At 51.5% G+C, this 15,796-nt stretch overlaps 1 protein-coding gene across 1 annotated transcript in view; it reads left to right on the plus strand.

Moving 5' to 3' along the window:
- Positions 1-15,796, plus strand: part of RIN3 (Ras and Rab interactor 3) — an 82,728-nt gene that overhangs the window by 12,982 nt on the left and 53,950 nt on the right. The window contains exon 3 of the mRNA XM_044232330.1: positions 2,299-2,416. Coding sequence (XP_044088265.1) covers positions 2,299-2,416 — 118 coding nt within the window. The remainder of the gene's footprint in view (positions 1-2,298; positions 2,417-15,796) is intronic.

The raw sequence follows: 15,796 nt of genomic DNA on the forward strand, positions 1-15,796 counted from the left end.
AGCTGCAAACACAACCCCCTTTCAGGGTTGACAATTTATAAGAATAACTCTGGGAACTTCCTGAAAGCACTATTTCTGCTGACCCTTTTATTCTAAAGAGCCCAACTCAAGAGCAGCCAGTGTCAGGGACAAAGAAGGGTGAGGTCTGGGGTGGGCAGGGACACACAGAGCCCCCCAGACCCTCCCCTGGGGGAATCCGGGCATACCTGCGTGTTCAACAACCAGGAAGCTCCTATGGCCTCCGCTGGATTTTATCTCCTAGACCCCACGGACTAACTTGGTGGCCCTCTCCGTTCCAGCTCCTCTCTGCACCAGAGGAGGTTTGAGATAGGGATGGCTTTTCTGTGGCCACCCCCTCCTTTGACACCAGGGGCCCACTGTGAGTCACCTGTTAGTGTGAACTCAGGTCTGATCAAAAGCAGTTCATTATGAATAATAAAAGACACTTATGGCTCAGGAAATTCCAAGGGTTTTTGAAGCTCTGTGCCAGGAACCAGGAACAAAGACCAGATCTACTTTTATTAAATGGCACTCACCCACCCCACCCCCCACCCCCAGTGGAGACTTGCCTTGACAGTTTCTTCACACACTGCTGGTTCCCACCCGCCTTGGGGGGCAGAAGACAGCTTGACCTTGGACCTCAGAAGGAGAGGCCAGGTGACCGCTTTTCTTTGAAGGGCAGCCTCTTCCTGGGGTCAGATCAGGTTCAGGGCAAAGCATCAGTTCAGGGATGCCTTTGTTCCAGGTAGGGCGAGGCTGCGCAGGGGCGTCAGGTGGCCTCCCTTTGTGCAGGGGCGACTAGTGGCAAGCTGGCCTCCAGGTGGGCCTCTAGAGAGGACCACCTTCCAGGCTGGGGCACATTTGCAGGCAGCATCCCACCTGCATTTCTACCCCCAGAAGCCTCCCTCCCATCACCCCCCCCATCCACTCCAGGTTCTTTTTTTTTTTTTTTTTTTTTTAAGATTTTATTTATTTATTTGACAGAGAGAGATCACAAGCAGGCAGAGAGGCAGGCAGAGAGAGAGGAGGAAGCAGGCTCCCTGCCGAGCAGAGAGCCCGATGCGGGGCTCGATCCCAGGACCCTGAGACCATGACCTGAGCCGAAGGCAGTGGCTTAACCACTGAGCCACCCAGGCGCCCCTCCACTCCAGGTTCTTATGCTCTCTTCATCCTGCCCTACTCCAGGAGAGGGGCTATAAACTTTCAGCCACAGTCCAGTGACTTGTGGGCTCATGGTGTCACTGCTCCCAAAGGAACACAGTCTCTCTGGATCAGGTCCAGGGGTACAAGGATGGTAGAGTGCCTAGGATCCGAGGGGAAGGACCTGAGCTCAAATCCCAGCTTTAGTACTTATGATCCTAGTAGTCTTGGGCATGGTTTGCCTCTCTTTACCTCAGTTTCCCCATCTATAAAATGGGGATAATAATACCATACCCCCCATAGCTTTAATAAAAGAACTAAGTGAGATCATGGAATCTAATCACCTGGGATTAAGGCTCAAGGCAGACTAGGCATGCAGTGTGTGTCAGCTGCTGCTAATCAATAATATGTTATATTAACAATTACAATAACATAGCAACAGGACAATAATAGTCACCAATAACAAGGGCAGAGAATCTGGAGCATCACGAAGCGGGTGGAGGACAGTGTGCCTTAGTGGGGAAAGGGAAGAGGCACCATCTTAGAGGTTCTCCAGAGCCTCTCACAGCTCTGGGGCCATGTCCGTGCGGATGAGCCAGTGGCTCCCCAGCCTTCATCCCTCAGCACCTTTGGCCAGACTCCCAGTTTCCCCGGGCTCCAGCCTAGGCACTTGGGGCCTGGGTGGGAGAGTCTTAGGGCCCAGGGTGGGGATGACAATGAGGAGAGCATTCATGCTGGGGTGTGAGTTCAAAATCAACATGACTCCCTGTGCCCTAGAGCTTTTCTAAGTGTGGGTGCAGGACCGCTGCCCTTATCAGAATCCCCCGATTCTGGGCCCCAGTGCTGGGGCACGGGAAACCATATGTGTAACACTCCCACCGAACTCTGCACCTACAACACAGAATTCTTTGGGAAGCATTGATTTAGTTGGATCCCCTCTGTGGGCGTCCGAGAAATGGAGACTCGAGAGCCAGGGCACCCGGGCCAGGTGACACTTGGCTCTGAGGGCAGAATCCCCAGTTCTCTAATGGGTGCTTGACTCCCCCACCCTGCCTCCTTGTTTCTGGAACATTCTGAATGACTTCTATCCCACTGTTGTCCTCCTGACCATCACCCAAATCTTTGCTTCATGGAGCTCCCCTCCTTCTTCCATTGCAGACGTTCCTAGTCCGTCGGGACAGCAGCTTGAAGCACTTGGTGCTCTGTGTCCACTTCCCTTCCCTGAACGAGGGCTCGTCCGAGGTGCTCGAATACACCGTTAAAGAAGAAAAATCGAGTAAGTACCTGCCTTCCTGTGCTGGCCCCGACCACCCAGCAAGACAGCAGAAGATGCTACCCACATAACTACAGACCCCCACCCCCCACCCCCCAAGCGGGCCATAGGGCTTTAAAATCAGAAGAGAGGGGAAGCTTTCAGGGCCCAGAAGTTATTTGGCCCGGTTTGTTTTGGACTCACTTTATGGCTCAAGTCAGCACGCGGTTCTGTGCACGCGTGTCACGGCATGGTGGCTTTGCTTCCTCGTGTACTTTCTTCATCTCAGCTCAGGCTGGAGAAAAGGAAGAAAAGGAAAGGAACTGTCTGGGCCCGGTCCTAGAGACAGCTCAGAACACACACAAACCAGGATTTCAGACGAGTCACTCAGCCTCCCTACGCCTGTTTTCTCATTCGTCAAATGCACATGATAGTCACTGTCTTGCCTGAGTCCCGGGGCCTTTGTGAGGGTCCAATGGGCACACACTTTGGAAGCCAGAAATCCCGTGTGTGCACAGTGTTGCCACGAGCAGGCCTGGGCTCCAGTGGGAAAATGTTTTGGGGGTCTTTGATCAGGGGCAGGTTTGTATGGATACACAGTGAAAGGGTCCGGGCCTCTTATGGGTGTTTTAAGTATTAAGCTCCAAAAGCCTAGAAGTTAGAAGAATCTCTAGAACATTCCAGGCACCAGCTTAGGTCCTCTTATAAATCCGTGTGGCTGTGGGAACCTTTTTACCTTTAGTAAAAGGTAGAAGCAGAGTGAAAAGAGTTAAAGACAATAAAATACATATCAGAAGCAGAGTGAAAAGAGTTAAAGACAATAAAATACATATTAAGTATCTCATAAATATTATATATCCATATAACATACATATGATAAATACTTTAGAGATATTTGTTAAATATTTTGGACTAGTTGTTTCTCAAGAAGCACTTGGCCCAGCCCTGGGAGGATACATAGTTGAGAAAGCCCCGGCCTCAAGGATCTCCCAGTCTAGCGGGGGCTGGGGAACGTGATGGGGTGGAAGAGACATGGATGTCACTACTTGCTGTGCGGTGTGACAAGTGTGACTACAGAAGGACCCCTGGCTCAGGGACATGGGATGCCAACCACTGTGGGAAGGATTCCAAGAGGGCCTCAAAGAGGAGAGAATGCAGGCTGGGTCCCGCAGGGTGACCAGCGGGTGTTTGTTCAGTGAAAAGCGAATCTTCCAGCTCCAGAGGTGGATGAGAAAGTGAAAGCAGAAGCAGGTTGCTTTTCTTGCTATAAGGGGCCTTTCCATAGAGACCCGGATTCACTGTGTGTTCAGCACAGGGTTATTGAGTGTCTCCCCTATGTCAGGAGCTACTCTACCGTTGGGGACACAGCAGGGGGTGAAACACAGCCCCTGCCCTTCTGAGCCCACATTCAGGTGGAAGGAGGAGACAGTAAACAAGTAACCATACAGGGTGACCTTGAGCTGAAGAGTCACGCTGTGCAGAACATGGAAGCGGGAAGATTAGCTAGTTGCCACAATAACAAAACGTGTCATGACTTAAGTCCAGAAGAGCCTAGTGTCCTGCTCGTGGGCAAGATTCCTCATCAGTAGGGAGGACTTTTTCAGGATCCCCTGAGGAAGGCTCTGTGGCTAGAGCAGGTGGACTCCCTAGTTCATAGGGTGGACTCCAGCCAATAGGAATCAGGAAGCTTGTGGGCGGGCCTTACCGAGATCTTATCCAGGAAGTAGGTGTGTCACCTAGGCTTGTATTCCATTGGCTAGAACTCGGTCATTTGACCACACCCAGCTGCAAGGGAGCCTGGGAAATGTGGTCCAGGCTTGTGCACAGGCACAAGGAGAGGACTTGGATCCTGGTGAGCTGTTAGGACTCTGTAAGGGGTAGAGTGTGTGAGGTTGTTACTTTAGACAGCAAATCCCAGTGACCCTTGTCCTGCAGTGTCCTGCAGGGAAGAAAGTATAAGGATCTCAAAGAGGAAGAAGGGTCATAGTTTTCCCAAACCAATACACAGCACCCTCTAATGACTGCAGAGGGGTGAGGTTGCTGGGGGCACCTATGGCTCTCCAAGAACATGGGTCTTTTCTCAGATGTTCTTAGCAGCTGCCTGGGGATGCACAGACCCCCGGGTGTAAGTTCAGCCATCAGCCGGGTTCAAAGACCTGCCTCCCAGGCCCTAGTTACCTACAGTCCTTTTAGAACCCAAGAGCCAGTCGTGCCCTTGAATTTCAGCCCCAGCCTCTGGCATGTAGCTGAAGGTGGGCAGTGGTGATCAGCTGCAGTTCTAGAAGTGCGAGGAGGGAGCTTCATTCAAGGGCAGGCTGGTAGGGGAGGCTTCTCGCCAGCTGGACTGGCGGAATGTCTGGGAGATGCACTTTTCTCCTTTCCCCGCCCTTCTTTCCCACTTCCCTGCCCTAGACTCCACAGTAATCACTTCTAAGTCTTTCCAACCCAAATACAACCCCTGGCCTTTTGGGACTTGGTGAGAAAGGATGCGCAGGTCCTATCCGGTGGACCCAGAATGCCCCATTTGGTGGCAGTATTTCATTTCCAATTAGGAGCCCGGGAGACCAACCAGGGCACTCGGTCATAGAGGCAGGTTACATCCCAGTGCATATCTTCCTCCCGGAACCATGTGGTAGAATCTCATTTCCCACTTTTAAATATTTGTTTGTTTCTTTATATTTTAAAGATTTCTACTTATTTATTTGAGAGAGAAAGCACGAGCTGGGTGAGGGCAGAGGGAGAGAAGCAGACTCCCCGCTGAGCAGGGAGCCCGAGGCGTGGCACAATCCCAGGACCCTGAGATCATGACCTGAGCGGAAGGCAGATACTTAACCCACTGAGCCACCCAGGCGCCCCTCCCAGTGTTAAACTTTGAAACATTTCAGTGCTCAACTTGCTGAAAAGACCATCAAAACAAACCAACATCCCTTCATGGAGTGTAACTCTTCTAATGATGATTCACGTCCATTCACTGTGACTACCAGATGCCATCTATAAGTTTGTATGTATCTTTATATTATTCCACCGCTCCCCAAACCTCCGACCCCTGAACCCAGGCAACATTAAGAAAGTACCAGGTAATACGTTTCTTTGCCTCAGTGATTCACTGCTCTGACCTTTTTGTTCTCTCTTCCTCATTCCGAACCTGCCTCCTTAACATGGTGACTGAGCACAGACTATGGAAGCCACATGGCTGGTCTCAGCTCTGCCTTTTCCTACCTCTCCAGGCCTTGCTTAACTTCTCCAGGCCTCTGCGATAAGGAGTATAATGGTGTCTCTCCCTTAGGATGCTTGAAGGGGTTAGTGTGTCTAAAATACGTAGGATAGGGACGCCTGCATGGCTCAGTCAGTGAAGCGTCTGCCTTCAGCTCAGGTCATGATCCCAGGGTCCTAAAATGAGCCCTGTGTCGGGCTCCCTGCTCAGTTGGGAGTCTGCTTCTCCTTTTCCTTCGGCTGCCACCCCCTGCTCCTGCCCTTGCTCTCACTCTCTATCTCAAAAAAATAAATAAAATCTTTTTTTAAAAAAGTGACATACTTAGGACAGTACCTGGAGCACAATGGAGGGTTATAATCGTGTTTGTTTATTATTATTATTATTACTATTACTATTATTATAACTATTATTAATCCTTCTGCAAGACGAAGCCAAAGGGAAGAGTAGAATGAGCCCACACAGATGGTTCCAGGCTCTGGGTAAATCCCGTCTGCTGTGTGCGCCTGATTTGTAATCCTTTATGGGAGGAGGGAGTCGCCAGCCTTCTGAGTCCCCCTGTGGCTGTGGTGGCCACAGTGGGGTCAGCCTGAGAGGAAGTGGGCAAGGGAAAGGCCCAGGCCTGGAAGTGGGGCCTTTCATTGGGATTCCCCACACACTCAGGCGAAGGAGGGAAATGAGGGGATCCCCCACGGGTGGTCAGCCTCATCTGTGGCCCCGCTCGTTTGCTTTCAGCAAGAACGGCTCACTTCAGCCGCCTGTGTGCTTCTGTGTGCTTGGATGGTCCTCTCGTTCCTTGTTAAGAGTTTCAAAACACCAAATCGGTAGGTGGGGCTGGTGATGTTTTGGGGACCCAAAGCCCTCAACTGTACGGCTGTCCTCTGTTCAAACTGGGGACTGCAGGGCAGGACAGCTACCCCTTTGAATGAGCGTCACTGGCTGCTACATCGTCTGCCCTCCTCTTGCTGCACGGAGGGGAGAGGAAGGCCTTGCAGGGTCTGGGTCGCCGCTTAGCTTCACAGGGACCTAAAGAGGCCCTGGGGCAGGGGACCCAGGGGACAAAGGAACAGGACACAGGATGGATGGAGGCTAGGCCAGCTGCCCCTTTATGGCCAAAGTTAACTCCCCAGCACAGGGACGCAAGCTACTTTTTCATTCATCTGCACCCTTGAAGATGGTGACATTGACATATTCACGTCATGGGTTTTTTTTCTGCTGGCTGCTAAAAAAGGAGAGAAAGAAAACCAGTTGTCCCCATCTCCAGAAGGGGAACCATCAGACAGTGACGCCCATTGTGGTCTGGCCCCTACGGAAAGCAGCTGCCTGGCTCTCGGCCCCGCTGTCTTCCCTGACTACTCCCTACCATCCTGGCTGAGCCGCTGGCTTTAGAAAAGCCAGCCTGGGGACCCCTGGGTGGCTCAGTTGGTTAAGCGGCTGTCTTCGGCTCAGGTCATGATCCCAGCGTCCTGGGATCAAGTCCCACATTGGGCTCCTTGCTCAGCTGGGAGCCTGCTTCTCCCTCTGCCTCTGCTGCTGCTCGGCCTGCCTGTGCTCGCTCGCTCTCTCTCTCTCTCTCTGGCAAATAAATAAATAAAATCTTTAAAAAAAAAAAAAAGAAAGAAAGAAAGAAAGAAAAAGAAAGGCCAGCCTGCCAAGCTCAGTTAGGCTTTCTTCTTGCCCTGAGCACCTCCCCCAGTCTGAGGTCTGTGGTTTTAGGCCAGGCAGTCAAAGCTAATAGACACACTTGTGATTAGGAGTAGAGCCCACCTCGTGGGTCAGTGTGGCAGACACCGTGCTGATTGGCCCTGGTAGTTCTCACTACTGGCCTGGGGGAGCTTTTACACCAAGACAGAAAGACGTTGTAGATGAGTTCTCCTAGGCAGTAGAGATCTGTATGGATGGGCAGGTCACAGTGTCATCCAGAATGCCTTTGAGGTCCACACACGGGGTTCACATTGCTGCTGCTGGGTCTGACCCCTTCTTCACAGTTGACGGTCCTAGGAAGAGCCTTCGCCTGTATTTGGACCACAGCATATTTATTAAGTCTGTAAAGAAGTAAGGAGCGGTTAGTACTAACCTCGAGGTCGAAGCGGACAGGGCAAGGTTGCTATTTTATTAGGGAGGCAGTGCTAAGTTTTGGTTGGTCTTAAGTGCTGGTCAAAGCAGACCTCTTTTGAGAGCATGTGCTTTGTTTGGGAGGGCAGAGAGTTCTACAGCGTTCTTCTGTCTCTGTCACCTTGTGACATCAGGCAAGCGACTTATGTGTCGGTTTCTTTGTGTGCAAGATGGGACCATCTGTGGCACCACTGTTGGAGGAGAGAAAAGCAATTATGTGTGGGGACGGGACAATATTGCCTGGCCTGGGGGAGCCACTCAGCAGCATCATGATTGTTATCATGATTAAGCATAAAAAATAAATGTTTGGTCTCCATTCCATTTGTGGGTGCAGAGCTCCCCAAACCCTTGGAATGTCCTACCCATTAGGAGCAGTAAAGGTGTCTTAATAACTCATAATAAGCCCTTTTTCAACCACACCAGTGTTTGTGGGGTGAGGGCTGGTTTCCAGGGGAACCAACCACACAATGGGAGGTTTGGACCTTTTGGTCCCACACCCTGGCCTCCGGGGAGCAGGGAGGGGCCAGAGGGGGACTCAGTCGCCAAGGCTGATGATGTCTGTCATCAGTCATACCCATGTGCTGAAGCCTCCACGAAAACCCGAAGGACGGGGTTCAAGAGCTTTTGGGTTGGTAAGCATGTCAAGGTTGAGGTGATCACCAGAGCTGCAATTAACATCCACAGGGGCGGGGCAGAGGGCACGCCAGGGGGACTGAGCCCTTAAGCCGTGGGGTCCAACACTACTTCCAGGTGGACAGTGCCAGGATGGAGGTGAATTGCAGGTCACCCAGCTAGTGGAGGAGAATTGCTTGGTGGTGTGGGGGAAAAAGACACATTGGGACCAACCTCAAAATTGGAGTAACTTCCTAACACCATCATGTTACCTCCTGGACAGAATGGGGCTATTTCTGGGGAAAAGCTATCACCGTATCCCTGAGGAAGAAGCTCTGGGGAATGACCAGCAGTTATAATTCGCTATGGGGATTGAGTAACACCAACTTAATCCGCAGAACCATTGTTTTCTGCAATGCCTTGCTCCTGCTCCTGGAGAACTCCACTAACAAGCTGATTCAACTTGTTGAGCAGTGGTTGTTGCCCAGGGACGTTTGGGCTACGAGCTAACCACAGTTTGTTTCTTTCTGGTTTCAGCCATTCCCTTTTTGGCCTCCAGAGTTGGGGTTGGCCCAGGGGGGGAAAAAAAAATACACCATTGGATAATTTAACTCCGAGAACTTTATTGTAAAACTCTGGTGAATTTCATTTCTTTTCCTCTTTTCTTTTTTTCTATGCATTTTTTAAAATTTTAATTCCAGTATAGTCCACATACAGTGTTATATTAGCTTTGGTGTACAATATAATATCACGATTAAGCAATTCTGTGCATGACTTCTCATCACGGCAACTGGTCTCCTTGTCCCCTCCCCCACCCCAGTGTATTTTGAATCATGGTGGTACATATGGTTTTTAGCCTCCCTTTATTTATTTAAACAGTTTATTATGAGCTTTCTCTGATTTATTAAACATTTTTATAATATTGCAACCAACTGAATATGTGCCAAATGGTCCTGAAGGAAGACGCTTATGATGGGCTCTGTGAGACATGGCCCCTGATGTTGGATCCGTAGGGCAGGCAGACAGACAGACACACATCCCTCCCCAGGAGTGCAGGCCAGACTGTCATAAGTGCTGAATGTTAAGTGTGTACTTTGGGGGCAGCAGAGTGGATGACTTTTGACAGAAGGAAGTCATCCAGGCCTCCTTGGGCCATGGAGGTAGGGAAATCATTGAGAATGAGAAACTGGAGACAAGGCCTGTTCAGCAGAAGCCATAGCCCGCATCAGGCTAAGGGGCAGGAAGGAGAATCTCCCTTCTGGGGGGCTGTGTTGGGGGTGAGGTGGTGGGAAGTGAGATCAAAGATGAGGCTGGGAAGGTGGAATTCAGCCGGGTCACCAAGGACCTTGACAGCCACCCCCAGGAGTCAGGGACCTCGTTTGCAGTGTCCACGGAAGGCCTGAACAGACTTGGAGCAGGAGGTGCGTGGACGAGACTGGTGCCTTTGAAGGGAGCATGTGGGTGAGGGATGGGACGGTGCACCCTCCCAGGAACAGCACAGAGCAGGAGAAGGAAAGGCATGAGAGACCTACCTGAGGGAAGGACCTCGATGGTGGTGGGGGATCTGGGACAGGCCAGCGAGGCTAAGGAAAGGGGAAGGGGGGAGGGCTTTTCAGTGGGTGAAGCTTCCTGAGGAGCTGGGGTGCTATACCCCTTCTCTGGGATGCGGGAACCCAGGGACTGCCAGGAGTTTATTTTGCCCTGAGCAAGTGGGACACAGAGGAAAGTTTTACAGAGATAGAAGAGAGATCTAAAACACAGGGCATTGGGGGGTAAGAGAAGGCTAGATGAGGGAAATGGGTTTGTGGGGATGAGGGTTTCATGCCAGCATCAGGCCTGAGTGGGTGGTCCATGTGTACAGGGAGCCTCACTTTTGACCACAAATGGAGTGAATTATGCCTCCATTCCAACAGTGAATTGTTATGAGGAACAGTCAAAACATATGTGAACATACCTGACGCCAGGCAGGAAGGCAAGAGGGACCCTCCACCCACCCACCCACCCATTCATGTGTGTATGAAACTACTGTCTACGGAGGGTCATCCTAAGACCAGATTCTGCTCTTTTTTTTTTTTAAGATTTTATTTATTTGAGAGAGTAAGCGAGAGAGAGAGAGCACAAGCAGGGGGAGAGGGAGAGGTAGAAGTAGGGAGCCCGATGTGGGACTCGATCCCAGGACCCTGGGATCATGACCTGAGCCAAAGGCAGCCACTTCCCCAGTAGAGCCACCAGGAGCCCCAGATTCTGCTCTTAAAAGGATCACTGGGGAAGTAGAGCAGGTTGGGGCAAGAGTGGAAGAAACAAAGCGAAGTACTTTTGCAAGTGCTCTGTGGCTCACCTGGTGACCCTGTGTGGAGGCTTGGCTTGCTCTGGGAGGTTTACCCCATGATCAGGACCTCTAAAGAGATGTTCTTAAAGGCTTTGGGGTTTCTCCTGAAAGAGAAAGCCAGTTGCTACCTCTGAATACCTCTAGAGCCCCTCCCAGATTTGCTTTGCTCTGAAAGTTTCCAGGCGGCTTCACCCCTAGGAAGAGGGAGTGGCTGGCTAGAGGGCCAGGGTGAGATTGTGCCAAGCCACGGGTAGGTGTCATTGAACTGGGTTCTAATCTGGCTCTGCCAGTAACTGGCTGTGTGACCTTAGGCAAGTCACTCAGCGTCTCTGGGACTCCTAAGAGAAGGGACACCTGACCTCACCTGGCCAGAGATGGAAACGAACTGCCTTGGAAGGGCAGAGCCCCACACAGAGAGGAGGCGCTGTTCTTTGATTGCCTGACCCCAGACATCCTGAGCTCCTGGATTATAAAGCCTGGCCACAGGCTGAGAAAGATGCGTGCCACTCAGTGTCCAAGCAGCTGGACACTGGAATGTGGAAGCCCACGTTATTACACCTGTACCACCAACTTCTTCTTTCTACCCAAACTATTTAAGGAAGAGGTGGAACCTTCTGGAAAGTTCTGTAGAAGTAGATTGGTGTCTTCTGAGGCTCTTTGTGTCCATTCCCTGTTGAGAATCAATGAATAATAGTTTACACTGCTTTTACCAGCAGTCCTGATCCTCTGGCATATGTTTTGTTGTGCTTATCACTTATCTTGGTCTTGGTTTTCACAGTGGAAACTTTTAAGGAACTTGGCCCAGCACAACTTCCCCTGCTGGAATGTTCTTGAATGTAGTCATTGTTCCCCTGTGCAAGAGTGCCCTGAGCAGCCCCCAGATGAGACCCAGTTCCCCAGTAACGAGGCCCTACTCAGGAAATCTCATACAGCCGTCAGCCCCCAGTTATTAGGGACACCGTGTGCCAGGCACTGTACCAGACTCACTGTGTGCCAGACACCACATCAGCTTTCACAGAAGTTGTTCCTTTCAGGGGGCTCCTGGGTGGCACAGTCGACTAAGCCTTCGATTCTTGGCATCGTGGTCTCAGGGTCCTGGGATCGAGCCCCATGATGGGCTCTGCGTTCAGCGTGGAGTCTGCTTGAGATTCTTTCTGTATGCCTGTGGCTCTCCACGACAGGGGCAGTTGGAGGAGCAGGAGGGAGAGCAGACAGTCATCAAGTATACTTAGGAACTTTGGAATGACCCTCCGAATCTGCCACATGCTTCGTGTTCGTTGCACAGACCCAGAGCTGGACAGAAAGGGAGTAGACGGGGAGTAGGGGGCTTCGGCAAGGGCAGCTGTGCTGAGAACGGGTCCCTCCATCTGTGGGTCACCCGAGTCTCAAAGCTGTGGCTCTGGTGGCACACGGGAGTCAGCTTGTTCTAGCCAGTGAGATGCGAGCGTGCACGTCTCCTCACAACTCAGTGCTTAAAACTAGCATGGTGGGAGCTCTTACATTATGGAAGCTGGTAAATGCCGTGAAACCGAGGTTTCTTTCCCTGGGCCGGGGGCTGGTCGTTACATGTTTACCAGCACGCTGTGGCTCAGTTTCCAAAACTGTAAATGGGGATTCCAGTGCCTCCCGTACAGAACCACGGGAAGCTGACATATATGTGCGTGTTTTGCAAACTAACGCGTGATGTGCGTGCCTGTGGATATGAAGTGTGTATTTATGGGTTGAATCAGTTACAATGCTTACGTGAAGAGCTGTCTCTTTTCTTAAAAAGGAGGGTGCGTGTGTGCGGGATATCTGCAGAAACAGGAAATGCATCATGACATTGACGGATTCCCAGAGAAACCGTGAATAATGTGAGACCGTCAGCTGGTCACAGGATAACCTTTAAGACTGTGAGGTACTTCCTGCTGGGAGCCAGGGAGTTTCCTTCTAATAGGTGTCAGGGTCCCAAGGACCAAAGTCCTGTCGGTCATTGAGAAGACATAGTTGGGCATTTTCCATGGTTTTCTTAGCTGTAGTAGAAAGAGCCATCAGACAGGCAGACCTGGATTTGAAGCCCATCACTCACCATCTGGTTGAACTTGGACAGGCTCCTGAACCCATTTGAGCTCCGTTCCCTCATCTGTAACATGCGGGCTTGGGGGGCACCTGGGAGAGGGGCAGGTGGGCTCGGTAGCTATGCCCTCAGTTGGTGTTGGTTCTGCTCTCTCGTGCTCCTTCGCAACTTCGTTTTCACGGTGCAGTCTTGGGACTCCAGGTGACCCCTGGTGTGCAGAATGTGGGACAAGAAACTCGCTCTATGCCATCCAACCTAGAATGTTCTCCCTGCGCCTCTTCCTCTACTAAAGAGTGGGATACAAAATACTTACTGAGAACTTTCTGGGTAGAGGGAGAGACTAAGGACAGAAGACACCGGTAGAAATCACTTGTGGAGCTTTTTATATGAATTAACTCATTTAATCTGCAGATCAGCCCAAGCATAGAAACACTATCCTGTGGCAGATTCAAGATGGCCGTACTTTCTTTGACCCTCCTCCCATCAAGGGCTACAGCACCTCCCCTTGAATCTGGGTTGGCCCGTCACTGCTTTGGCCAACAGAGTTAGGCAGTAGGGACACTCTGCCAGTTCCATGTGTAGCTTTTAAGAGAACTGGCAGCTTCTGCATGGCCTCTGGGAATCCTGGATTGCCATGTAAGAAATCTGATGACCCTGAGACCACCATACTGGAGAGACCACCTGGAGAGCTGTCCTGGAGACCATATGGACAGGGAGAGAGACCAAAGAGGACCCAGCTGAACTTAGCCTTCAGCTTCCCCTGCCAAGGCACTGGGCCTGAGTGAAGGATCCTCTGGACCAGGACAGTCCCTAGGTGCATGCCACCAAGTGACCTAGTCAGTGCCGCGAGGAGCAAAAAATTTCCCAGCAGATTTCTGCCCAAATCCCTGACCCATGAAACCATGAGTTACACAAAGAGCATTGTTTTAAGCCAGCAGAATTTGCAAGCAGTTCGTTATATAGCAATAGATAACCAGGACAGGTATAATCTTTATTTTACAGATGGAGAAACTGAGGCACAGAGAGGCTAAGTAGCTTGCTTGAGGTCACGCATCAGTAAGTGGTGGGTCTGGGGTTTAAACCCAGCAGCTTGGCCCCCTAGCATGTGTTCGTCACACTGGGCTATACTGCTCTTGAGTTGAAAACACATTCTGCTCTCAGGGAAACTTCTAGCTACTTCGGTGTGCAAAGACCATGCACACTACATAATTAGAGAATCGTATACCATGTGCACTTATGCATCTACTCCGTTTAAGGACACGGGGCTGTAGGGATATGCACATAATGATATTAAGAAGGTGTTGGGCTTTTACTGCAATCGGGAAAGCTTCCCGACACTGGAGGGTGAGTGAGACCCTAGGGGGATGCCTCTGAGGTGTGAGGACATGTGAGTGAGTCCTGTTGGGAGAGAAGAGGAAGAGCATGAGAGGCGGTCAGACAGCATGAACAAGGACATGCGGGCTGTTGAATCCCAGGGCAGTGTGCACCCAGGGTCTCGATGCTCGGCCTTTATCTAGAAGGCCATGGGGAAGAACCCCCGACAGAAGGACATTAAAAATGGGGGAGGGGGGCATGATCTCATGTGCCTTTTAAACAGAAGCCCCTGGGTTTGGCCAGCTGGCTGGCTCAGTGGGTGGAGCATGTGACTCTTGATCTTGGGGTTATGGGTTCGAGCCCCACAGTGGGTATAGAGATTACCTAAAAATAAAATTGATCGATAGATAGACAGATGCCCCTCACTGCTGGGGGTGCAGTGCAGAGGCTGGGGTGCAGGGGAGAACCCCCACCCAGGATGAAGAACAGAGGGGACTTGGCAGTGATGCTGGGGCAACACGGTGGGGCCTGCACCCAGCTCCTCCAGCAGGAGTGGGAGGACAAGACACACTCCCGAGATACTCAGGAGGAGGACTGACAGCACAGGTTGGCAGAAATGGCTGAGAAGGAAGAGGGATCAGTAGGCGCCCACTGTCAGGGACCTGTGGCTGCATCACCCTGGGTCAAGAATGATTGGCAGGGGTGACAGCAAAGGATGGGGGAGCCACTGTACCTGGGAGAAAGCAGCCCATCACCATCTCCCCAGTGCCTAGCACAGTGCCTGGCACATAGTCGATGCTCAGCAAATATTTGCTGATTGAGAATTGAATAAACCGATGGGTCCAGGGCTCAGGAGGGAGGGCAGAGCCCTAGAGCTTTGAGAATGTCTGGAGCATGAGATGCTAACTCTCCAGGGTCCCCTCTGGGGTGGTCACATCCTTTGGGGTTAAGATACCTGTTTCCATCACTGTTCTTACTGGGCTGTGAAATTGCCATCTGGTAACTAAGGGGAAATCTGAATGAGATGTCGGGCTGGAGGAACTGCCAGAGAGTTCGGAACCCCGATCCCTGGGAGGTCACAGGAACCTCCCTGTAACAGTGGAGACTCTTCTCTGTGCAGCAGCAGCGTGTCCCCTTTCCTGACCAGGAGCATTTATGGCGATTCAGGAGGGCACCAGCCCAATGTCTGGGTGGTGGGGGGGGTTCACTTCCTGGCTCTGTGGCCTCTGGCAAGCCATTGAACCTCTCTGGGCCTCCCCCTGCTTTTGTAAGTGGTGCTCACTTTTCTTTTGGACCTCAGATAAAGATTTGCAAACTCAGGGTTAAGATCCTGAAGTCGAACCCGGGTTGTTTTCTGAGCTGGGTTGTTTCTTGATGGGTCCTTCTCTGGGACTCAGGGCTGTTCCCGCCAGCAGGGCAGTGCCGTGGGCCACCTCCTTTTCTTCCTTCAGCCCAGCAGAGCAAAGCATTTCTTCTTGACGGGGACCACCAAAGACACCTCCTGGCCCCTCAGTGTGAGCTGAGAAGCAGGCAGATGGCTTGCCCAGACTTCCAGCTCATTCTCTGTGGGTATTGAGACCCCCTGCTGGCGGACAGCCTGCCTCTGCTCGCTCTCCCCCACCCCTTCCCACCCCTTCTCCCCGAACACCTCCCGGTCTGCCTTACTCTTTGGTCTCCCTGACACTTGGCAGTTCACTCCTCTGTCTAATGGGTCTCCTTCTGTTCTGGCATCTGAACCTTTACCTAGTTCCCAGGCAAAGTCCCATC

Source organism: Neovison vison, chromosome 13, assembly GCF_020171115.1.
Source record: "Neovison vison isolate M4711 chromosome 13, ASM_NN_V1, whole genome shotgun sequence".
Lineage (NCBI taxonomy): Eukaryota > Metazoa > Chordata > Mammalia > Carnivora > Mustelidae > Neogale > Neogale vison.